The sequence below is a fragment of the Telmatherina bonti genome, assembly GCF_933228915.1.
Source record: "Telmatherina bonti genome assembly, chromosome: 16".
In the NCBI taxonomy this organism is placed as follows: Eukaryota; Metazoa; Chordata; class Actinopteri; order Atheriniformes; family Telmatherinidae; genus Telmatherina; species Telmatherina bonti.
Window position 1 is genome coordinate 27324420 of NC_136614.1, and position 24762 is coordinate 27349181.

The 24762-nt window shown below is 42.0% G+C and overlaps 2 protein-coding genes across 2 annotated transcripts in view; one reads left to right on the plus strand and one right to left on the minus strand.

The window, feature by feature from the left end:
- Window positions 1-15900, plus strand: part of klhl29 (kelch like family member 29) — a 247787-nt gene extending 231887 nt beyond the window's left edge. Inside the window, exons 14-15 of the mRNA XM_079255749.1 lie at window positions 11932-12076; window positions 14889-15900. Coding sequence (XP_079111875.1) covers window positions 11932-12076; window positions 14889-15072 — 329 coding nt within the window. The 3' untranslated portion in view covers window positions 15073-15900. The remainder of the gene's footprint in view (window positions 1-11931; window positions 12077-14888) is intronic.
- Window positions 15901-19916: 4016 nt separating this feature from the next.
- The window catches only part of atad2b (ATPase family AAA domain containing 2B), a 69014-nt gene continuing 64168 nt past the window's right edge, over window positions 19917-24762 (minus strand). The window contains exon 28 of the mRNA XM_079255468.1: window positions 19917-20214. Coding sequence (XP_079111594.1) covers window positions 20173-20214 — 42 coding nt within the window. The 3' untranslated portion in view covers window positions 19917-20172. The remainder of the gene's footprint in view (window positions 20215-24762) is intronic.

Below are 24762 nucleotides of genomic sequence, written 5' to 3' on the forward strand. Positions count from 1 at the left end.
GATGCTGGCTGTAAGGGGTGTGTTCTTCCTGTGTCTCTCTTGTCTTTTCAACGATCTCCTGCCTGGTTTTTTCTCCTCCAGCCTGTTGACTCCTGCGAGGCAGCGCAGCCTCCAGGAGTCTCGGTCAGCAGCAGCCTCCAGTTCCTCAGGCTTGATGTTGCATTTCCTCTGGAAAGTTTTATCATGATATAGTTTTTTTTCTGGCCTCCGGCTGAGCGCTGGCTATGTTAAGATTCCTGCAGGGTGGCTGATGTCGGGGCATCCGGACGACATGTCCAAGCCAACGTAGTTGGTGCTGGGTGAGCGTGGCCTCGATATTTCTGCAGTTTGTTCTAGCAAGTCTCTGCATATGAGGGTCACCAGATAAGTCCCAGGATGCACTGTTAGCGCTCGATGTGGAAGCGCTCCAGGGACTTGATGGAGATGGTGTGCACTATGGAGCACACCACAGACTAACCAATATTCAGGTTCCAAATCTCATGTAGTCATTGTTAATCGTGTGACATATCGAATGGGTCATGGTCTTCCAAATGTAAGGCTAGAAATTTCAGTATCTTCATCAATAAGGAGGAAAAAGTTATTTTTGATAGATTTTCTTTACTGTTGGGACAAAGTACCCATCTGCCAAAAATCTGCTCTCGCCAAGACAATGCCAAATTCCAATCTTTAAAATAGCTCCTGTATTATCCGGGTTTCTTGATATTCAGTGGGGGGAAAAAAAGATCTAAATATGAGGTTTGAAATGGTCTGAATCTTCATAAAACAAAGTGTGTTTTTGGTAGATTCAAATCACCGCTGGAACAAAGCGCCTGTACCCAAATCGGCTTCGGAGATTCAGATTTTAATGTTGCAGGAGTGATAACTTTAAAAAAAATGCAAGGATTAATATTTGGAATTAATGCTCTAACATGTTAGTTCTGACAACACTGATTAAAAACCCAACTTAATTTCATATATGTAGGATATATATTTAATTTTACAGGTATCTGACCTCCTAAAACGATCTTGGAACCACCGTGGGGATCAGTGGTCCCCAGTTTGGAAAAGGCTGGTTCCACACAGTAACGTCAGTGCTGATCAGACCCCAGGAGGATCAGAACAGAAGTTGCTGTGTGTCAGTAACTTCTGTGTAGGGGCCAGACTCAAACATATGGGGCTGAAGCTGCAGGAAAGTTGGAAACCAAGGGTGGCGAAATATCCCTAAACTTCTTCATGTGACTGATAGATTAACTGTACATTCAAGTCTTGATCAGTTCAGCAAGCCGAAGGGAAAATACTTTGAAGCTTTTACTATAAAATGATGTTTCAGAAAGTGCATCATGTATGTCACGCTGTGGGTAAACTCCCACCTAGTCCAGTAATCCTGCCGAGCGAACGTTCAGGTCTGTCTTCAAAATGCCACGAGGTTGATCTCAGATTACCTGATGCTGACATGGAAAAGTTGCTCCTCCTTACTGAAATAATCTCCTGTTATGTAATCAAATAACAAAAGCTTCTGGAGTAAATGAAATGATATATTACTGCATCATGGGAATGCAAGATTTTGGTTAGAAAAAAACATACACTGTAGTGCTGCGTATGAATCCAAAAGGTGGTACTGGCCGGTCTGAGTGCGAGGAGTTGTGTGGAGGATCAGATTTCCTCCGTCCAGCGGCGGAGTTTTTAATGACATGCAGGCGTGCTAGCAGAGCCAGCTGACTGTCATCTGTGCTGCTCAGAACTGTGTGTGTGAAGGGGATAATGGTTGCAATTCGAAATGTAACAAAGTTTTTTCCAGACAGGCCGGTTTAGTGCAGAAGAACATGAACAATAAATTCTACGCTTAATTACACTGAACTGATGTTGGCATCAGCTGGTGAACGGAAAGGTGATGTAGAATTCCTAGGTGGTCAGATTTCTGCCAACACACATGCAAAAGCGGATTCAGCTGCAGGAGTTGGATCTGAATATTCCAGTTAAAGAGAATCCTAAAGAATCTGAACCTGGAAATACAGAAAACAGGGACAGAAGTGAGTCGTTTCAATGTAAAATGTAGTTTAAAAGATTGATTTATGCATGTTTGTACTAAAATCCGTTGATCAACAACTGCAGTGATACAGACCAAACATATTAAACATAAGCATGTTCTGCAGTCTTTTATAGTTTGCTGCCATGGAGACAAAAATCACTGAAGATGATGAATAAAGTGCATAATTGAAGAGTAATTTATGAACTTAGTTATATAATTGCAACATAATCAATGAGGAGCAAAGAACATAAGACTGGATGAAAACATGGATTAAATAATGAAATTGTGCAAAAAGTTTCTGTCAGGAGTTTCTGGGACTTGTAAACAACTCCAGCATTAATGAAACCTGACCTGGCCTGGTCTGGAGCAGGCGAGCTGCTCAGAATAAGTCTCCATGGTTACTTATGTGGGACTGCTTCTGTGAAACTGAATCAAGAATAAGTTCGACCAGGAAACCTGGCGAGGTGAGGACCAAAGTTCACGTTCCCTGATGTAAAGGGTCTGTTCTTGTGGAGGCACAGGGAAGTTTAAATAATACAAAAACATATTATCAAAGCAGAGTTTGATTTGCCATCAGGAAGGAGATTTATGGGAATCTGTACGTAAAATCAATAGGAATTCATTATTCCATTGAGATGTTAAATAATTTTTGTTTGTATTTTTCTTCTCTTCATTATAAACAAAACTGGCTGTGCATATGTTGCCTTTCTGGAATTCAGCAAGTTTTCAATATGTTGTTGCAAGTGAGCTGTATGATGCAGCTGCATCCCCAGAGTACAGTACAATGCAGTGCATGTGCGAATACAATATGAATGTGTGTGTGTGTGTGTGTGTGTGTGTGTGTGTGTCTGCAAAAAAGAGGAAATGCCAACTACCCTAACATACTGCAACAGTAATAGTGCATCACTTCATATGCATGTACTCCTTTACTCATCCACATCTTGCCATCACATTAAAGGCCAACAAGGTCCTCTATTACGGTTGCCTAGCAACAGTGTTCTCATGACTCCATCCACTTGAACGCTTTCCGTTCCGTATCATGAACTCGACTGAAGCAGTCGAAACCATAAACTCATTGCGGTCGAGTGAAGGCTGAGAAACAGCCGTCGACTGAATCATTTGTGCTCTTTGTGTGTACATTCCATTTGACATGTAGTTAAATTGTGTTTACTGCACTTTATATCCACATACTCCGTATGCCCAAGTGAAAATAAAGGCGGCTACACTCGGGTGTAAATAGAGAGAGACCTCGTGTGTGTGTGTGTCTAACAGAACAGCAACCTTTTCCCTTTCTCCCATTTTTTTATCATTATAGTTTTTTTTTGTTTGTTTTGTTTTGTTTTTTTTTTTATAATCATTTCCATTATTTCCATGTTAATCTGATGAAAGGAACATCGCCCCAAATGATGGGTGAGCGCTTCAACAGCCCCCAACGTGTTATTGGCCAAACCCAGCACAGCATTCCTGTTGGAGCCAACAGGGAGCTAAAAAGGATGCGGAGCCACATGAAATGTCCTAACCAAGCCACCGTAACTCTGAGTTACGAGGCAGGAAGAACACAGGGTGCGACTCGGCATGATGCAGAAGCAAGGATCGTATCTACCGGCGTTTTTTGCTCACAAATCAGCTGAAAGTTGCTGCGCAGGGATGATTGCGACTGATTTGAACATATCCTGGGAGTGTTTTATTCCACATTTGGGTCTGGACAACACATGAAATGAAACCCACTTTACTGAAATGCATTGTGTTAAAGCATTAATCAAGACATTTTGGGAAACGAAGTTTGGACTTTACTGGAGATTTTGCACTAAGCTGCTTGTTAGCTAAGAGTTGTTCCCATGCAACAAGCAAAGGCTTGAAGAACCAGGCTGCAAAGCGATCCCAACCCCCGAGATGCATTGTACGGAAACTGTCGTTTTCATCATGCGAACTAAACAAAACGCGTTATTTAGAAGCAGAGAGAGACGTGTGTTACCATCAGACACAGCCGGGCTTGATGTTTCCAGCCTGTGAGCTAATCCAAGCTAACAAGCTGCTGCCTCTGGCCTCATGTTTACCACTTTACAGACGAGAGTTGCATTGATCGCCTCACCTTAATCTCATAATCAGCATATTTCCCAAAATGGTGAAGTGTTCCTTTTTTTAAAGTTGCATTTTAAAAGAATTATGGGCCATTCAGATGGCCTTGGGGTTGAGACGTACTATTTATGCTACAAAGGACCCGAAAAACATCCTAAAATGTGTCTCATTAGAAATGTTTCCATGCAAGCATCACCTCCTTCCACACTGCAGCTCAGAAACTTGTTCTCCGTCAGTCGCACCTTCTCAGATGGGACTAATGTGAGGCAAAATGCTGATTATGTAACACGGGGGTTTGGTGTGAGAGCTGAATGCCATTATAAGCCTAGCAAAGCAATTGGCAGAGGAGAAATGAGAGAAAAGTCTCTTTCTCACACACACACACACACATACACACACACACACACACATATACATGCATAGATCCAGACCCTTACCTCATATCGGCCAAGCAAACCCCGCGGGCACAGGTACGCAGTGCATGAATTATGTAACATGTGCTCTGCACATGTGTGTTTATATATTCGTGTGTGTGAGACACGGCGTCGTGCATGCAGACAGACAAACGGGGCCGAGCGTCATCTGTCAGGGTGTAGATGAGCCGCCGTCTGACAGCCAGCGCGCCAGGAGATAATGGACGGGTTTAGCACTTCCTGTGAAATTGGGCCGGTGATGATTTTATGAGCCGGTGGGGAGCGCTTCTCCAACAACCTTCTGCCTCCCTCCATTGCTCCCCATCTCTAATCTCTCTGTTCATCTCTCACCCACCCACCCCCCATCTTCCACACCACCCTCGTCTCCCCTCACGGCCTCTCAGTCTTATCGACTGACACAAATACAGCTGTGCGCGTTTCCTGCAGCTGCACACCTGTGTGTTTGTGTGTTTTTTCCCTCTGCACAGGCCATCTCCCGCGCGGACTGCAAATAGGTTTCACAAACACTTATCAGGACTGACTTCCTTTCTGTTGTGGAAAAATAACGACCAAAATAGTCCCCCTCCCTTTCGTCGACGGAGATGCACGGCCGCTCCGTTCGTCTGCATCTTTCCTTTGTCTTCCATTTATCTGTTTACTGAATGACAAGCGCTCCAACACACTGAGCACAACCGCATACCTTCGCAGGAAGGAAGCTACTTCTGATGTCTCCCTGCTTCATTCCTCGCAGGTCAGCTCAGCCAAATTACAAAAATGCCAAAGTGTTCAGATATCCGTATCAGTCTCGCCAGTTTCTGCCTCCTCCTCAGTCCGACCGAGGTAAAAAGGAATTCCGTTTGTGGAGCTCACACACACACACGGAAAGATGACATTTAAGAAATTCAGCATGCAACAAGGCCTTAAGAAGGTCAGGTCAACGGTACTTCGCGTTATGAAGCGTTGCCCTCAATCCTTGATTGAAAAAAAAAAAAAAAAATTTTTTTTTGGCTTAAAATAGTTTTTGGTTGGTTTGGAAATATTTGAAATGCGTGCACCCAGTTAGTTTTGTGAAATGTCTGTCAGTCCACTATTTCTGTCCAAATACACACCAAGGACAATATGGTTTTTATTTCACATACATCAGCTAATTTACATCTTATCCTGGCCACACATTGACTTAAAACGATGTTCATGGTGTGAGTGTTACAGCTCAAAGTTCCTTTGTATAAACGGAGTCTTGGAGCCACTAGCATGGCTGTAGATGTTCCATTTTTCTTCTTGACAACTGATTCATGAGGCCTTTCTGGGCTGTCTTCCTTTTTCTCTCTGCATTAATTCTTTTAACTAATTTCAGGTGAGAAATAGCCCTTGGAAAACTTTTCTGAGCCCCTTCTACAGAGAAATGGAGAAACTGATTCTGCAACAATGGATGAGGAGATTCATGTGATTTGTTTTAAAGCTGTTAGTCACTAAATTGAAGATAAGGCTAAATGTTTGGGTTTGTTCACTGATAAAAAACATGGTTTAATAAGGAACATGCACAGGGAGCCGCATCTTTATGTACCGTAATGAAACCGAATTGATGTGTTTCATTAAGTCTGACATAAAAATTTAATTGACAGCAAATGATCAGCTGTCAGTCACATGCAGATCACATGGTGAGATGTAGTTCATATCCCCTTTCCATGGACAATAAAAAATAAAAAAAAATGGCAAAAAAGAGATTACAGGAAATGAAAATAAAAAAAATATATATCTTCACTTAATATAAATATATATATATAGATATATATATATCTATATATATATCAAATATTCAAACCCGTGAGCCAAACCATGGAAATTTCCAGGCTTTTCTTCGTGATACATTCTTTTGTTTTTTTGGGGTTTTTTTTTATATATGTATATACACAGAGTTTACAGATAATAACTATCCTATAAAAAATTGTCACAGTAAAATTTACATTTGAATTATTTAAAGTACCAATAAACCATATACAGAAAGTAAATCTATTTACATTGATCCCAACGTTAAATCTATAAAATTCCAGATGAGATGCCTGGAATCAGAGCCGCAACGTAGAGAAAGACAAAACATGTCTCAGTTTAACATCTGAGATGCATGTGGAAGCAAGCAGCATCATGCCCCTGAGAATACCATCCCCATAGTAAGGCATGGTGGTGGCAGCATTATGCTGTGGGGAGGTTTTTCTCCAGAAGGCTTGGAAAATCGGTCGGCATTTAAAGAATGACAGATGAGATGAAATACAGTCAAATTCTCAAAGAAAACCGGTTTAAGACTTTCATGGAGTGAGACTGATCCAAACAGATGTTTCAGTATGATATTTAGCAAACTTTTTGTTAATTTTTTTGTTTTTTGAAGAAAAAAAAATCAAAACACTAAGAATGGACTTGTCAAAGCTCAATAATCAATGAGCTTGTGGAAGTAGGTATAGTTTGTTTTTAGTAAGTGATGGTGATTAAATGTACCAAGTGAATGGAGGCAAAAAAAAAAGTCAGAAGAAAGTATTAACTTCATACATGCTCAAGTTTTTTTTTTTTTTTTGGTCTGAGTTCTTGTTTCACAGCTAAAAATGTTCTGCACCTCCAGGCGTAAGGAATTTTGTGTTATTGTAATGATACAAAGCATTCAGAAATGAATTTCGATCCATGCCGGAAGGCAACAAAAAATGCCAGAGGGGCATTTTTATACCCCCCTGGGCAAGCGAAAGAGTTAGCTTATCCCAAATAAAAAAAATAAATTAAAAAAAAATCATAAAAGCTCCAATTATCCATTTACTCAACTTGTTTTTTTCTTTCACAATTGTTCAAAAACTGTGCAACTTTATGGAAAGACCTTGTGCTAGAGAAGCCACATCCTTTTCCCTGGAGGTTACCTCAGCAGACGTGTCCAGCTGACAGACAGGTCTCCATCGACCAGTCCACTCAGGGGGACCCGGGAGGCTGAAGCATCGCTCCCCGGCTGCTCTATTGGGAAATTGACCGCTCAACAATTACTCCCGCAAAATGACGTCGCAGGCGAACGGCCAACAGATTGGCCGTTACGGTGGTGGTGTAAGAGGAAGAGAAAGTAAAGTGAGAGGAAGCAGAGGGAAGGTGGAGCGTTTCCATAGCTACCTAATTGGACATGTCCCCATCATGTTGAATTAAAGCACATCACATCCAGCTATTTTGGCCCATCATTTCAAAGGCTGCTCTTACTCTTTCTACACTGAACAAAAAGGACATTGTGTGCAAAAAAAAAAAAAAAGAAGTTTTTGCTGCTCCAATTATCCTGTTATGATCTTATCTCAGCTTCTGGCAGCAACAAGCGAAGCTTTGTCACTCCAAGCAGAGACGTCTTGTTTGTTTCCACGTTGATGTAATGCTAACAGCTGTGCGATGACGACTACCTTCGGAGAGTCTTTATTGCTCTCGCCTTGATTGTGCGCACGATGATGTATTTACGCGTGCGTCATCGTTCAAAGCAGCATTCCCGGGTTTTCTACAATCAGATAGCAGAGTTGTTGAATCAGGAACAAGATAGGAAAGCATGCAGGTGAGCAACAAGGTGCTTGTTTCCACCGGAGCTGCGTGGTTTGTGTTGGGTTTTCATCCGTTCGGTGTCCTTGACCTCAGTCTGCAGTGGTCGAGCTTTGGTGACTAAAGCAGTTTTCTGTGGGTGTGAGGGACGGTGTCAGCCTTGTGTTGCCCTTCAGGCGCAGATGTATTTCTATCACCACTGAAGTGTTAAAACCTCCTCTTTTTCTTTTTTTTTTTTTTTTTCTTTATTAATTATTTATGGTGAATGTGGTTTGCTTTGGGGTTGACTTTTTCTAACCTTGAAGCGGTAAAACAAAACGCAGAAATCCCTCTCAATGCTGAAATATTTATTTTAATAACTTTTTAGTTTGTCTAACCTTCGTCTGGTTTAGGGGCAGCGTCACGGCTCTTCCATGCAGCAACACGTTTCTTTTTTTTTCTTCTTTTCTCCATGAAAAGATTGAGGGGTTTTTAGCTGACACGGGCCGCAGCTCGGTGTTAAGCAAGAAAGAAAGAAGGAAAGAAAGTTTGCTTTCCAAGCTGAAGGCCGAGAGATGAGAACAAAAAAACAAAGCGGTGGAGAGATGCCGAACCCCAGCAGGAATCCTCTGAGGCTCGTCAAAGGAGAGTGAGATTTACCTGCCTCCTTCTCCTTCAAGCACCCAAAACTAGCTGCCTACTGTAAGACCACAAGAGAGCGGCGAGAATAAAGGAGGTGGGGAGGGTTTTTTTTTTTTTTTTTCCCCTTTGAGAACATCCTGTTATTCCACCTCAGGCGCTCAAGCAGCGAGAAAATGAGCGTTCTGTGTTCATGAGGCCCAACAGAAAACGGCAAAAGACTGACAGCAGCATATCAGCGAGATAAAGAAGGTAAAAGAGGAAAAATAAACACGTCTGGCGGTATGTGAGGACGTCCAATCAGAGACGACTTGTTTCTCGGGGGAAGAAATCGAAGTCGACGCCTCGTGTCGGGGAAGCAGGGCTTCAGATTGCATTTCGTTGTGTGGAAATGGTGCCAGTACCTCCTCATAATACCACAAAGATGAGGTGCCTTTTTCTTTTTTTTTTTTTTAGCCAGGATAGCAGCAGTTTGTTTTTTTTGGGGGTTTTTTTAGCACTGCACGTCTGTCAGTTCACGCTTTAGTCTTCCCTGAAATTCCTCGGCTACCGAATGGATCGCCATTAAATCTCATACAGATACTGGTCCCAGAGGTATGAGTCATAATTGACTTTGGTTAGCTTCTAACTTTTCTTGCTAAAGCTGCCATTAGGTTGACGTTTGTGACTTTTAGTGAAATGTCACAACTCCTGCACTGGTGCCTCTCCTTTAACACCCCTATCAGGATACAATGCCGGGAAAGTAATGACCTTTTCAAGCCTCCTACATTCTGCGGCAAGAAAATGGCTTCGAGTCTTCTTTTTTCTTTTTTTTTTTTTTTTTTCTCATCAACTTACACACAATTCTCCACGGTTGCATAATGTGTCGCGTTTTTAAATAAATTGATTAAAGGAAAAAAGGCCGTAAATCCCATTCACAACCGTGTTCGGACCCCCTTCTGTATTTTTTTTTTTCCATCCATCTTCAGCCTTAAAGCCCATAAAATTATCCCCACAGCAGGACGTGGTGGTGTTAATGAGGTGGTGCTCAGTGCATCACCTCATTAACATCTGTTTCATCAATGGCCACATGGGCAGCAACATTAAATGGAGACAATTGAGATTATGATAACCTATTTAAAATTGAGAATGTCCTTATTTTTCCCCACTAAAACAGTCCTGACCCCCTCTGAAGTTACAAATTCTGCCTCTGCTGTAGCTTTGCTGTGATATCTAGCCACCCAGCTGTTAGTAGCAGGTCCTGTAAATTGGATGACCTCCATAGATGGGAACCCATTTACCCATCACGTTCCACAGATGCTTGACGACACCTAAGTAACGCCTCATTATTGTTTTTCTCAAACCACTTTTTGCAAAGTTGCAGGGTTGGCAATATCTAGCAGAAGAGGGAGCGCCGTGCAGGTTTAAGTGGTTTGTATGAAACAGGGTTTCCCAGCAGAACACTGTTCAAAAGCATCATCCTGCTACAACTAACTTGCCTTTTTTTCCTCATAATGCATCTGCCGAGTTCCATGTCTTCTCCAATTAAGGGATGCATATGGAGCCAGCGATTCCCATAATGTAAAAGAACATGAATTATTTAGACCAAGCCGCCTTCTTTTATGTTCATCTCTAACGTTCACATGCTCATTGTTGGCGCTTTTGGTGGTCAGATCCATGTCAGTCACTCAAATTCTTACTTTTGCTTCCAGTTTTCTACAAAATAATTGCCTCCAACCAATCATCTTCAAGGGACATAATGTTCAGCTATTGTCTTATGTTTCCCACCCACTTTGAGTTGTCAACGGTCATAATCCTGCTGCTGATTGGTGTGTAAGTTTAGACACTGTATTTTAACCTAAGAAGGTGAAGAAAGCTGAAACCTAGATGGTACGAGAGAGAGAGAGAGAGAGAGAGAGAGAGCATGCTGAACTTCAGCTGAAAGAGCAGTGAACTCCTGCAGGCCTCATCAAGCAGGTCTCATTATGCCCACACCTTCACAGATGCAGCTAATTAAGACAGTTAACACAAAGAAGCCTCTGCAACACCCAGAGATTTATGCCGAGGCTGGTAGAGATGTAAAGGGATGTGGCACATCAGTGCCGACGATTCTATTCCACTAGTCAAATACCTTTGTTCTCCGGGGGCGAAAAAAAAAAAAAAGTACAGCTGCCTATCATGTGGGTTTAAGTGAAAAGGGCACTTTTCTTCCTAAAGCCTGATGGTTTCTCTGTGAGGATCTGCGGAGAATCTCAGGAAGATCTAAGAAGTCTGTCATTGGTTTTAAAACTAGTCTGTTTCCCATGTTTACAGACTGCTCTCTTGGCCTCCTGGCTTGGTTTTCTGCTCTGATGCAGACAGTAGTGTGAGACCTACAGCGCGCTGCCTTAATTCATTCCAGTGAGTTTTGGATGAGGGATGTCCATGCATTGTGGCAGGACACGGCGAAGACAGGCCAACTGTCTGTGCATTATTCATGCCACCCGTAAATTGGCCGGCTGCACTGTGCTGGAGAGAAATCGCTGAGTTTGAGAGACACTTCCTTTCCCCACACAGCAGGGGTACCAACTGCAGAACTCCAGGTTTCCACTGGCGTTGTTAGGCACAAACTACTGTTTCATTTTGTTTCCCCATCATCTATAATTCTGCAGCGGTGCTGCATGGACGCCTCTGTTTTCTTCACATGTGATATCCTGAGCCAGACTGAACGACACCATATGTAGGGTAGGCATTATCCTACCTGTGCACTCATGTATTGCCAATAGGTGGGGATTGTACTTTGTCTTTTTTTCCTTATAAATCTATGAAAGTGCCAGTGGGTCTAATGCAATTGTGAATTATTGGGACTTGGGTAACTGTTTTATATTGCTTCCAACCTCAAACATACTCTGGAGTAGAACCCAATAAAGCCAAAGTGATTTATGAAGCCTGCTTTTTCTTCAGTATAGGTATTCATTCTGGGTTTTTTTGTTTGTTTGTTTGTTTGTTTTTTCTCAAAGCAATCTTGAGACGGGCCTATCTGTAAAGTGATAAGGAGAATGTTGATGATGATCGTTTTTTTCATTCAGGGCAGGGACGAGGGGGAAGGGGGCAGAAGAACAAATTGATGCCATTAAAGAGAATAGAAATGTCTGCTGTGTGTGAGAATGACAGTCAAACAAAAGCTGCGTTTTCTAAGAAAAAGAAAAAAAAAAAAGACTAACCTTCCCTCTTCCCCCCCCCCCCCCCCCCCCCCCCCCCCTTCTTTCTCTTCTCTTTTCTTTCTTTCTCTGCCTGCTCTCATATCTTTAGATAACAAATATGCTCCTGCCGTGAGTCTAAATGGCTTTATTTTCATCCTGGGAGGAGCCTACGCTCGAGCTACCACTATCTATGACCCAGACAAAGGCAACATCAAGGCCGGTCCCAACATGAATCACTCTCGGCAGTTCTGCAGGTAAGAGCTAATTAATGTAACGGCACTGTATGTAAGGTAAAATCTCCCCAGTGTGAAATTTAAAATGGTTTTTTCGCTCATATAGATGCTTGTTTTGTCCCACAGAACTGCCCTGACATTATTGCACAGCCTCAAAAACTATGGAAAATTCAAGCTTTATTAGGGATGTGTTTGCATGGTGACGTGGATAAAAGGTTGTGGGGGGGTGTGTATGCAGGGTGTTTAATTAACTAAAACCAGAACAATGCAGGAAGCCTTTCAGCTGCAAAATGTCGCCCTTTGTTAACGAAATCTAGCCAATTCATGGGTGTAATTTAACCAATGTTCTCTCAAACCATTTTAATTAAAGCAGTGGCATTTTTATTCATTTTTCTCTATATTTGTCGGGGTGGTGGAGTACTTCCACATTGAGTTGCTTATTTTGCAGTCCATATCTGTAACTTTAACACCCTTGGCGAACACATAATGGCTGATGAAGGGAGATAAATAGAAATGAACAGCAGTGGGATCACACCCTAACACCCCACTCTGAGCCACTGAGGTGTGCGGTTTACTGTTTAACGAACTCAGCTTTCAGGCCTGAATCCTTTCTACTTTTTTTTTTTTTTTTTTGCCCAATGCCGAGGAAAAAATTCGTGAAATACATTTGGGAGGCAATTACAGACAGTGATCTTATGTGCAGAACGTGCAGCATAAATCATGTTGTCAGAGATATTGATAAGCTGCACCAGCACACGCAGGGCAGCTGTTCTGCGGGGAAAAAGGAGGCGAAACAACAAACACGGCGAACGTGCAGACGCTTCAGAAAAAATCGGCAGTGGAAATGCTCCTGCACAGTGGATGAAGCTTGGCAGGTCATCGTGCAGGAGAGCGGATATTCCCCCCCCCCGCTGCACCCGGCCCTCTGCAGGCACGCACCTCCCCTCCTGTTTATCAGGGAAAGCAGCTCCGGGCTTTGCCCCGTGCCCTCTCTCCATTTTGGATCAGCTGCGCTCTCTCTCCAAGTAGATTCGGGCTTTATGTAATAATCTTTTCCAAGTCCCAACTGTGTTTGTGAATTTCGTGCAGCAGGACTGCATGCTGTCGGCCTGCGTGCACGTGTGCGTTTGAGTGTGCACCTTATGTAAATGCAGATCGTTCCAAACCCCAATAGGAGTACATAGCTCTAATCAGCTTACAGCCCAAGTTTTAATCCTTTCCACACACAAACTCCTGCTTCTGTTTCTCATATCAAATCAGCACATTTGCACAGATATTTGCTTTTTCATTAGTTTTCTCGTGCGCCCTCGAGAGACTGTAATACGTGTGTTCTTTCTCCCCCCCCCCCCCTTCCACTACCTTTGCCTTGTTCAAGAGCATGTGTGAGTGTTGTCAAATAATCTCAGGCTCAGGCCCCCAGCGCGACAGTCAGTGTGTTTGTGGAGATGTTTGTCTTTGTGTGGCTTTGTTGTCGGATCATGATCAACAACAGCAGCTTTATTACTACTGCTGTGACTCATAGTTATCTGATATCAAAGCTGCAGCCGCCAACGCGTCTTATCTTCATGACACTGATGACTTCTCATTACGGTTTGGTCCTTGCAAGTCGGTGGAAACAGAGGATGCTTTTGAACAACAAGAAAGCAGTGTTGGGCTTGTCTTGAGGCTTTGGATGGAAGATGCAACACATTCAATTTCCTGTGACGGTTTGATGATAAATGTTGTCTTCTGTAAAAAGGCTTTTGTTGGAATTTAGCAGGTGCAGGAAGAGTTGGCATCGGTCGTTCCTGTACGGTTTTAAATTAAGCATATTATGGTTGGGAAGTTTCCTGTTTGGACGCATTCCTCTGAGATTTTGGTTCATTAGCATGTAGCATTAATACAATGCAGAATGGCTGCATGCTTTTGTGTTTACGCCAATCCCTTACCCTAACAGCTGGATATAGCAGCTTAAATAGAAACCCATTCGACTAGACAACATTTTTCTAACTTGTATTTTTTCAGTTTGGGTGAGTCTGTGAAGTTTAGCCTGTTTTCAGTTCTCAGCTAACCAGTGCCGTCCCCACCCACTGTGGTTTTACTGCTACAGGTGCTGTACACTGACTTGGTATCGTGCATACCATTGATATGAGTTATTTAAGACTCTTCCAGTCTGTCCATTCTCATCTGACCTTTGACATTAGCCAGGCCTTTCCGTCCAGCTGTCTAGAGCAGTGTTTTTCAACCACTGTGCCGTGCCACACTTGTGTGCCTTGATTGACAAGTGTGCCATGGGACATTATCGAATGTCACCCAATTGGTCTAAAAAAAAAAAAAAAACCTGTGTTCATCCAAACAGACCTAGGATTGCATACATCATAAAAGGTCTTTTTCTTTGATTCTTATTTGAGACATTTTGGCAAGAATAACTTCATGCTGCTAAAACAGGCTACAGAGTTTCATTTTTCAACATTTTGGCTTTGTGGTGTGCCCTGTAATCTTTTCAATGAAAATAATGTACCTTGGCTCAAAAGAGGTTGAAAAACACTGGTCTAGAGAACAATCCAGGTTTGGCTGACAGAATGTGAGAGATGATGTCATGTCTGGTGTTCAGGTGTAGAACGTAGAAGTCCTGGCCGGCAGCTCTTTCCAAGCAGTCACTAAACCAGGTGAATTTAATCGGCTTAGCTCCACTGGTAGATGATCCTGTTGGTGAAAACACCTGTTTTAAATGCATCGGTAGGTCCAAAAACATGGCAGGACTGCTACTTTGACTTTATACATGTCTGGTGGTGTTGCTGTGCATGTGATGTCTGTGAGCTACATTAACAGGATGTATCTGCCCGTTCTGCAGCGCCGTCATCCTGGATGGGAAGATCTACGCCACAGGTGGCATCGTAAGCAGCGAGGGTCCCGCACTCGGCAACATGGAGACATTTGACCCCTGTACCAACACTTGGACACTCCTGCAGTCGCTGCCATGCCCGCTTTTCAGACACGGCTGCGTGGTCATTAAGAAGTACATCCAGAGCGGCTGAGGGTGGCTCGGACTGGGTCGGAGCCAAACAGTGGCTGAGCTCCAGTTGTGGGAAGATGCGAGACGGCAGCTTAGAGCTAGGCCGGTCAGTCGGCCGCTGACCTCTGGACTTGACGACAGCATCGATCCACCCAGTTCCCACTCCCATCCATCTCTGAAATAAAACCCTGTGCAGAATGTACTCATGTTCAACTACTCAGCCATGCCAGGTGACGATGCCGAACCTCCAGTACTGTATGTGTCATGGTAGTAGTTCATCCTCTCATCCAGCAGGCACAGGGACCCTCTTAGTAATTCACTTTGTTTTTTTTTAATTATTCTTGTCATTTCAGTTTAGTTTCTTCCAGATATCTGTGAACTCACTTAGTTTCTTTTTTTTATGCTGACTCAGCTCAGTGAAAGCCATTGCAGGGCCACATTATTGTCTTACAGAGCGAGTTACGTGTGACAGGTTTGGGCTCCTTAGATGTATTAAGCAGAAATGACTTTGTGGTGTTTGAATGTGTATCAGCAGCAACTGCGACATGACAGGAGGAAACACTGAGGACAAGAACAGTTTTCCCTCTTCATCAGTGGATTTGACGAGTTTCTTCTCCACGATGTCAGAAAGCCAAATTCCTACGGCGAGGATTTATGAGGAAATTTTAAAACCAGATTTTGAACTCTGTGTGACCCAGTTCGATTAATGATGTTGGTAAAACTATCAAATCTGGGTCAGGTAGGGTTTAGAGATTTTTTTTGTGTGTGTGACAGTATCATCTGGAGGGTTGGTGGTTTTATTTTAATTTTTTTTTCCCAGTTATCCGTGCTCTTGCTCTCTGGGATGAAGACAGCGCTACACTCTTTCCGCTGACATCTGATCAGATATTCAAGTTTAGACAGTTTCTCCGGGGGGGGGGGAAGAAAAGCACAATATTCACCTGTGACTGTTATCATAGATGTTATCTGTTGATTCATTGTTTCTCTCCTTTGTCAGCCCCTCCCATCGCTTTTCTGTTTTATACATTGTGTTTCATTGCAACCCACAAAAATGTTGGGTTGGTATTCTGTAAATACGGGAAGGAAATATGTATATTTTAAAACCTGAAGGTAATTCTGTATAAATGTTTTTAGAAAAAAAAAAAAAAAAGAATACCAATAGGCTGGATTCAAACTAAGTCTGTAAATCTGTACCCAGAAAAGGAGAAATTAACAATTATTATTGAAACCTAATACATATACCAGAACAAGAACTCATTGTCATGTGTCTTTTTTCCACCATTTAATCGAAGGCTGTGAAGAAAACAGGAAACTTGCATTTGGTCAATTATTTCTCAGCTTTAATAAAACTGATTGGTGTTTTATTATGCATCATTGGAAAGCCTGATTAGTTCACTTTACAAAGAGGTTGGACTTGGAAGGATCAAACATCTGTGGAATAAGCAGCACAGCTAAACATGGGGGTAGTCAAATGTGACTAATCAGGCTTTCTAACCTTGTACAATGACAAGAAATCATTTTATAGGTTTTTCTTCATTATTAAACCACAAAAAGTACAAAAACGGCTTGAGGCTGATCGAGTGCGACGGCTGTAACTCACCTGGTTTCTGATGCTCATCCAGGCTTTTGGCCTCCGTGATCACGCAGAGATTTACAGCAAGAAAAACGCCTGCTTCACATTTACAGTTTGCACCTTTATTCAAGTATATCACAGCAGTTTTATTGAAATACAGTAAATGTTTCATTTCAAATATAAATTACACTAAAGTAACATTGCGAACAGGTGTGTTAAATACACAAATGAACAGAACACAAAGCTACAAAAGGACTTGACTAACATAACTGGGGAAAAAAAACAAAACATATGACAGGGAAGTAAATCCATTCGGTGTAGAGCAAATCTTTTCCCTCCATACTGGACTAAGTAGTCTCACCTACCAGACAAAAATTGGCTGTTAGTCCAAACTGGCTACAATTTATATTAAGAAAGATCACAATGTATGACATTTAACTATTTTATGTCCAAATGTGTTTATAAATCCTATAAAATAACTTCTTGGCAAAAAAAAAAAAAAACAAAAAAAAAAAAAAAAAACTGGAGACAAAGTGAACAATGTGGAAAAAAGTTGGTCTGGTCCTGTTTCTCTCACTGGGATTCACCAACAGAAACTTGAGTTTCCTTTTTATTATAATTTTAGTTGCTTCCAGTTTGTCAGTCTGTAACCACTCAAAAAAAACCAAAAAAAAACCTGAATGATGAAATAAATAAAAGAAAAAAAGCTCAAAGGGCATGTTGAACCTGAGAGACCTGTAAACCCTTTTATTTCCCCCGTACACACCAAATAAACCTGCTACACAAATGCTACACAATCCAGAAAAAAAAACTGTTTTAAAAAAAAACAAAAAAACATGTTCGATGCTTCCCAATTCTGTTAACGTTGCAAACGCACAAACACAACTGACTGAATTAGATGTAAAACATGTTCAACAATAAATAATCAGAATGAGATGAAAATCTGCAGAAAGAAAACACTTGGGGGGGGGGGGGGGGGGGGGGGGGGGGGACGACAGACAAGGCGACGAGTGTGTAAGGAGGCAGAAAAATGCTCTAATCGCTTCTAAGGAGGAGAGAAGATGCATGAGGAGGATCAGGGGAAGTCTCAAGTCTGGATACAGTAAGAAAAGAAAAAAGCAAAGTAAAGAATAAAATAATCCATTTATTATCTTTCAATCATCTGGATCAAATGCAAACATGTATAACAACAGGGAGATCCACACAACTCTTGGATTACTGCACTGCACTGATCTGGTACCAAAGGTGGTACGTGGAGATGTCGCAACAGCATTTTGACGGGAGGAGAAAATACTGTTTTGTTTTGTTTTTTGTACCCAGTAAACAGTTTTCGCATTAAAATAAACTAAGCTGAGGTAGCATTGGTTTTTCCTCTCTGCAGTAGTCCAAGTGCTAACCTGTCATCGCCAGTTTGCATACGGCCTTTTGTTTTAGTCACCCAGAATTGGGGAAGAAAAAAAAAAGAAAAAAAAAAGGCAGAGGGGTTGGAGTTCACCCGGGAGGTTCGACAATCGGACGTGGGCGCGTCTGAGAGAAAGAAAGGCCGTTCTCCACTTTGCACCTGCTCGAAACATCTTCAGAAGTATGAGAATCCCATTAAACCTTATAAAGCTTCAGTAAATACCTTAAATTTACCACAGTAAGAAGAAAATAGAACATTACTGTGTTGGCCACAGATGAGAATCCAGCTTCTTTTGTCTGCTGTTGAAAAGCAAGCGAGAAATAAAATCTATAAAGTCGGAACACATTTGATAAAAAGGAACAGAAATAATCAGAACATGGAATAACGTGGTAAGTGACGAGCACTGCCTAGAATGGCCTTGTTCATTGTGGATTCAACACCCATGCAAAAACAATCTCAATTCAAGCAAAGCATTTGATTTTAAAAAAAAAAAGTTTAAAAAAAAAAAAAAAAAATCAAATATACAACATATTATGAAGGTTGTTTTGACCATCAAACATGTTCAGAATTGAAACAGCCACGTCGGCACCTTTTATTTCACGTTTTTAAGAGGGAAGTGGGGAGAAGGCTTGGCACGACAAATCCTTTTGACTCGCATCGGCAGATTGTTGCATATGAAGAACCGAGGGAAGGCTGGGTGTTGTCAAGTTCCCGTCGACCTCCCCCGGCTGGACCGGGGGGGTTTGACATGACATGAAGACGTCTAAATATCATAACATTTCAAAGTGCTGCAAACGTATGAGGCCAGACAGTAACACAACGACACGAGGTGAGAACTCCACGACTGATTCGCGGGGTTCGTTTCTGGCCCAGGTTGCAGTAAAAACTCATATAAACCAGTTATGACTTCATTAGTCTAATTGCCTGAACATGTCCAGATTATTTCCTTTTGCTTAGAGATGACTGAGCTCAGTGATTTGGACCCACCCCAACTTGGAGCCTGATTATTGTCATATTAAAATCAAATATCCTACTAAAAATACCAGTTTCATGAGGTTTTTTTTTTTTTGTTTTTTTTTTAAATAAGGCACACACTAGGCAGTGCAAACTTCTAATTTCGCCTTCTAATTTGTACTGCTTCCAGTCCCACAGCCGGGGGTGTTGGTGGGTAAAATAAACTGTTGGGCACAGCTTGACAGGCAGGAAAAACATTCCTACTGTGAATGTAGTGAGGAGGAAAGGAAAGGAAAGGGGGGGGGTTAAAGCCCCTCGGTGTGTTTTAACACACCGAGGGGGCTTTTCATACACCTGATGGCCGCTGTAATGAAGAGGACATAACTGCTTCTAGTCCTGCTGTGCTAACCTTATCCAGTTTGTGCCCTATTAAAACTTCATTGTAAGCGTTTGTTCTGGGTGAGTATCCTCAGCGGTGGCTCAGATATTAAACTAGTCAAGTAGCTAAAATGGCAGAATTAGCCACATAATAGCGTGGTGATAGCTGGCCGAGGTGGTGGAGCGTTCCACTCGAGGGCAACAGGGCTCGACAGCGTAGCTCAATGATTCAGGTGCGCCGTCTGTCCACTCCAAGTGGCACTCTGCATTCACACTTCTGCTGGTGAGGCTCTGAGTGAGTGTGTTTGTAGGAATACAAGAATAGCCAAGTGCCGGCGCATGTGCGAGTGAGTGTGAGTGTGTGTGTGTGTGTGTGTGTGTGTGTGAGCTGCCTGTTGTAGAGAGAAGCGGCCAGGTTGTGATATGACATCACCCGATCTGTTGGTTTTGCAAGTCGTCTAAGTTGAGAAATGTTCTCAAGAGCAGCATGGATAAAGGTTAAGATAGCACCCGAGTAGCACCAGGGTAGCCCGTCAACGTTGGGGTGTGTGCCACACACACACACACACGCGCTTCCAGGGGTTTGGTTGTGTAGAATGGGTCTGGATCTGGCCAGGTTCCTGAGACGTTAGCACCATTGGATGTCTCTGTCCACATCCTTGTTTTCCAAGCAAGAGGAGGGCCTTTTTTCTTTTTTCTTTTTTTTTGTGTTGATGGACTTTGAAGCGCTCTCATGCTCGCTTACTCACTCAGTTCGTGTGTCGTCGTGGTCCCAGGATGTTCAGGGTCTACCTGATTAGTATCCTCTTTCCATCTTACAGGAATGTATAAAAATGCTGGATTCTCTCCTCCAACTCCTGCACAACAAAAACAAACACAAACACACACACATATCAACACATCGGGCCTAATCTCATCCAACACGGCAAACTTGGATGTGTGTACAAAGCATCTATGCACCACGCTTTCAATATTGCTTGGAAATTTCCCACAGCAAACAACGGCTTTCAGCATGATAAATGATGTAAAGTGAAGCAAAGCTGTGCTCGAGTAAGACGGGTGATTTTTCTCAGCATGAAAACAGCAGTTTGACACCGACTAAATCTGAGCAGAGCCAGAGGAAGAGAGATGGATGTTAGGCTGCGATGGACCACGATTAATGCCTTGAAGATGTCATACCGTGTGTGTTCTCTAATCTGAATGGCTGATCGCTGCAACAGACACCCCAACTTTCAACAAAAGTTTTTTTTAAAAAAATTTTTTTTTAAGATTTTTTTTTTTTCTCCTTTCAGCAAAAAGCAATTTTAGACTTCTAAAGAGGGTGAACTTCTCAGGAACACACAGATTTTTATGATAAATTTTTGCATTGCACGCTACTTCATGTAAAAATTGGAAACTGGCAGGGGTGTTTGCATGACTCCCAGTAGTAAGCATCAGCAACAAAGGCTCTCAGCTGCTGGCTTTCAGCTAAAGTCTGGAGATTATTTGCAATAAAACCACATTAAGATAGAAAGTTTTAAATAAACATGAAGTCATGAGGACAAATGACTCGCTGTTAAACTGTCAAAACTTCTTAAATATGAACATTGTTTGTTTTTCCTAAATGTGTCATGATAATTGGGGGCTAATATTTAGATTAATGCATCCGACAGAAGCTAAACCTGTTACCGGTGTGTGTCTGTGTGTGTGTGTGTGTGTGTGTGTGTTGTTGCATAATTAGACTTAATCTGGAACCATACAGGCGACTTAACGCCTGGAGCAGGATAAACCACTGGTCCTTAACCTTTTCACTACAATGAACCAGTTGTCATGGTGACAATACACCTGCAGCTCCGCTAGATGCAATTAGCACGTGGCTAATTTGCATACTGATGCAAACAGGCTAGTTTTTAAAAACGCTTTTGATTTGTTTTTATGTCCATTTAAAATATAAAAAAAGGAAAAGTTTTGTAGTGTAAAGGCGTCATTTTCCCGGTACAAATTTAAAAAACGTCATACCGCCGTGGGAGTCGTGATTTCCGGCAACTAGACGCGGCCACAGCAACGACACATTTTCCAGTCAAGCTATGATGCGTTCACTGTTTTTAATGCACAACATGCTTTTCAGCATCTTGCCAAAAAATAAAATAAAATAAAAAAATCTGTTTAGTATTTGTTTTAATATTAATTTTACAGCTAGCATAACTTAACTAGCATACTGATAGGTTGCATGTATTTTTGAGAAGAAATCCATCCACGAGGACCAGACTTGTTCATATTTTACTCTGGTCCCGTTGCTTTAAGCTGCAGCTCGCTTCTGCTTTCCAGGCGGCACCTGCTTATGCAAAGCCAGCTGTTCATTTAAAACTCTAAATATAATACCAACTAGAATAAATATGCTGAGTACAAACATGTTTTAAAATGCCTACAGGCGTGATGCTAAAGGGAGTGTGATTCAGCTTCCATCTAGCTATTTTAAACATTTGGTACTTAGCTCTTCATCCAACCCCCAGAGCGGTAAACACCAGGTCACCTGTAAGACCACACAGCTAAAGTAAAAGCTGAAGTGTAACTAAATCAAGTTGCTTAGTTTAAAATGTTCAACTCATTTGGCACAGCCCGTGTTTTAGACACATCTAAGCTTTCAACACCTGTCCATTTACGTTTTTTTTCAGTGCACATCTACACACCAACATGCAAATAAGCTCTCTGTTCTGCCTTTGAACACCTGATCTCAAAGTTAATCTGCCTGAAGGAAAGGGACCTTGTCATCCCCAGCATGCCACCTCAGCAGCCCAGACCCTCTGTCTCACTAACAACGTTGGGCTTGTTCCATTTTCTCTCTGGGGTGGCTGGATGTTGTCCTACAGATCAAGGTCAACAGTTAGGTCTGATTCTTGGACAGTTTAAAGGGGCAAACTGTTTACCTCCAACCCAACTGATTTCCATCATTACTTAGATGAATTTTCTACAGCTTTGTTTCTAGTAGGTTAGCAAAAATAAAAGTGTTTCCTTTTTTTTCCAGATTCATAAAATGTGTTAAAAGATTGAAATCTTGAACAATGTCCTTGAACAGAATGTGTGCTTTTACACAGCAGTGACAACAGATCACATGATGACAGGCAAACACTGCATCATATTCTGCAAGTGTTTTCAGAATCCTTTTTCTGAAGGTTTTTTTCTTTATATGACTGTTCCAACACTGGGAGAGCATCTCAAATAGTCTCAAAAGACAACCTAACCTGTTAAATTCTGACCTACTGATATAAAAATGTAGATGTTAATGACTTGGCGTCCACATGCTCTATATACCTCAATATGTCATTTAGTTAAAGTGTACATTTCAGGGCCTACTTGCAGAAATAAGGGCAAAGTAATATCAAATAATGAAACTAATACAACTGCAACATATTGAAGTTATTTAGCTCTCAGCCTTAAACTTTACTGGATTAAAAACGAAGCAGGGAAAATGTTTGTTTTGATTGACCGGCTTGACCCTGTCTTCACTTGAACAGAGAAAGAAGCAACTTTTGCAAAGTTGGGCGAACTTGATTGTCGTTAATGTTGAGCTCCAGCCTTTCAGCTCCAGGTTAAAGGTCCAGTGTTCTTATAAAGTTTTTAATAACCATCTAAGACAGTAAAAGACTATAATGCAAGGCCAAGCGCAATGCAGACAGTAATTTGTAGTTAAAAGCATAGTTGGTGTGTTGCTGTGTACAGAGCGAAGATGGTCCCTCCGGCTTTCACTGTAAGCGGGGTGCAGTTCACTCCATCTGCTAAAAGGTCAGCTCCTCTGAAGATCGAGACGAGCAATACCCAGAGGACAACTGGGGGAAGTAAGAGAGACAAATGTATGGACACGCTCCATTTCACTCAGCTCTACAACATAAACGCAAACACCACGCACAGCAACAGACTGCAACATTAAGCGAAAATGGCTGCTGCTGCCACTGTTTCCGATATCAACTCCAGGCGCGTTTGTGCGTGCGTGTTTATGTATCCTCTGGGGAGTTACAAGGAGAAGACCTGCTGTGGAGTCAACGCGCCTGTTGGAAACAGGCAAACAAAGTATGTGCCAGATGAGCTGACATTTTCTGCTCTCCAAACACCAATTTAGGCTGGCAGTATGAAATTAACCCAGACGCGCGGCCTCCCCTCCTCCAGCAGCCGACCTGTCGACAGGCGGCACCACCTGGCTGACTGCTCACTCCCTCTCTGCTGCTTCCCTGCTCCGACATGCTGACAGCCAGCTCTGGCTACCAGCGCCAGGACGCTGCCATTCCTGGCCTCCTGTCTGCACAGGCATACTACAGAAGCAGCAGATGACCAGATGGGATTCTGGGAAAAATTATACAGTAGTCGTCTTTTTTTTTTTTCTGTGTCTGAAACGTTGTCAAAGGAGATTAGGAATTAAAACTTTAAAAAAAAAAAAAGAAGAAAAAAAAAAGAAAAAAGTTCTCATGGCAGGAAGTTGGGGATGCAGATTTGTCTCAAACAAGCTTAATTAGATTCATCCAAAATATTAAATCCTGACTTTTTATTTCATGCTGCTAGGGTCGCTAAAGGTTGTTGGACACCAAAACTACAAAAACAGGTTTTAAATCCAAGTTTTTGTAGCATGAAAGCGTGTGCTTATACATTTCCCAAGCTCTGAATTCAACTTTTTTCCCCTTCTTTATTTAACATGCCCTCATTTAGAGTTTACACCACCTTCATGAGGTCAGCTAAGGCAAAAAAAAAAAAAAAGCCCACTGATACAGAAAAATCATCCATTTCCTCCCTGATATAGATTGTATTGGCGCCATTACTGGCCTGCTCCATTTCCGTGGAGAAAATCCATCCTGGTTCTGTCATGATCTCAGAGATTGCCAAACACTATGTCTTGTTTCGGCCTGTCTGTGGGTGCACAGATGTCTATGTCCAAGCTCTCAGATAACATTTGCCCTCCTCTATTTTCACGGTGCCTTGAAGGTAAAACCAAAGGAACATATCAAATGCAGCGCGCTACCTCAACCCATTCTCCCAGAATGAATTCAAGTCTGTAATAAAAAATACATTCAATCAAAAAAGGCTGCAAAATATCCACAGCTATTGCGCCTCTTTCTTCAAACTTCTCTTTCAGGCTTTCACCCACTTGCAGCTTAGAAAACAAGTCATTTTGGCAGCTGTTTGCTGAAAACACGAGGATGGAATTACTGAACAGTACTTTCATTATTTTACCCACTAATCTAAGCTCCTGATTCTTATCCTGACCGAAATGTTGAGTCTAGACATCTTAATACATCAGAAATTTCTATTACAATATCTAAAATACAAATCCTTACTTGTTAAGTACGCAAACTGACTTAAAGTCCTGCTGAATTTTTGTTTTAAAAAATGTTCAAATGTGTCAGAAGTTGATTTGACTTCTTTTTCAGAAAGTGACC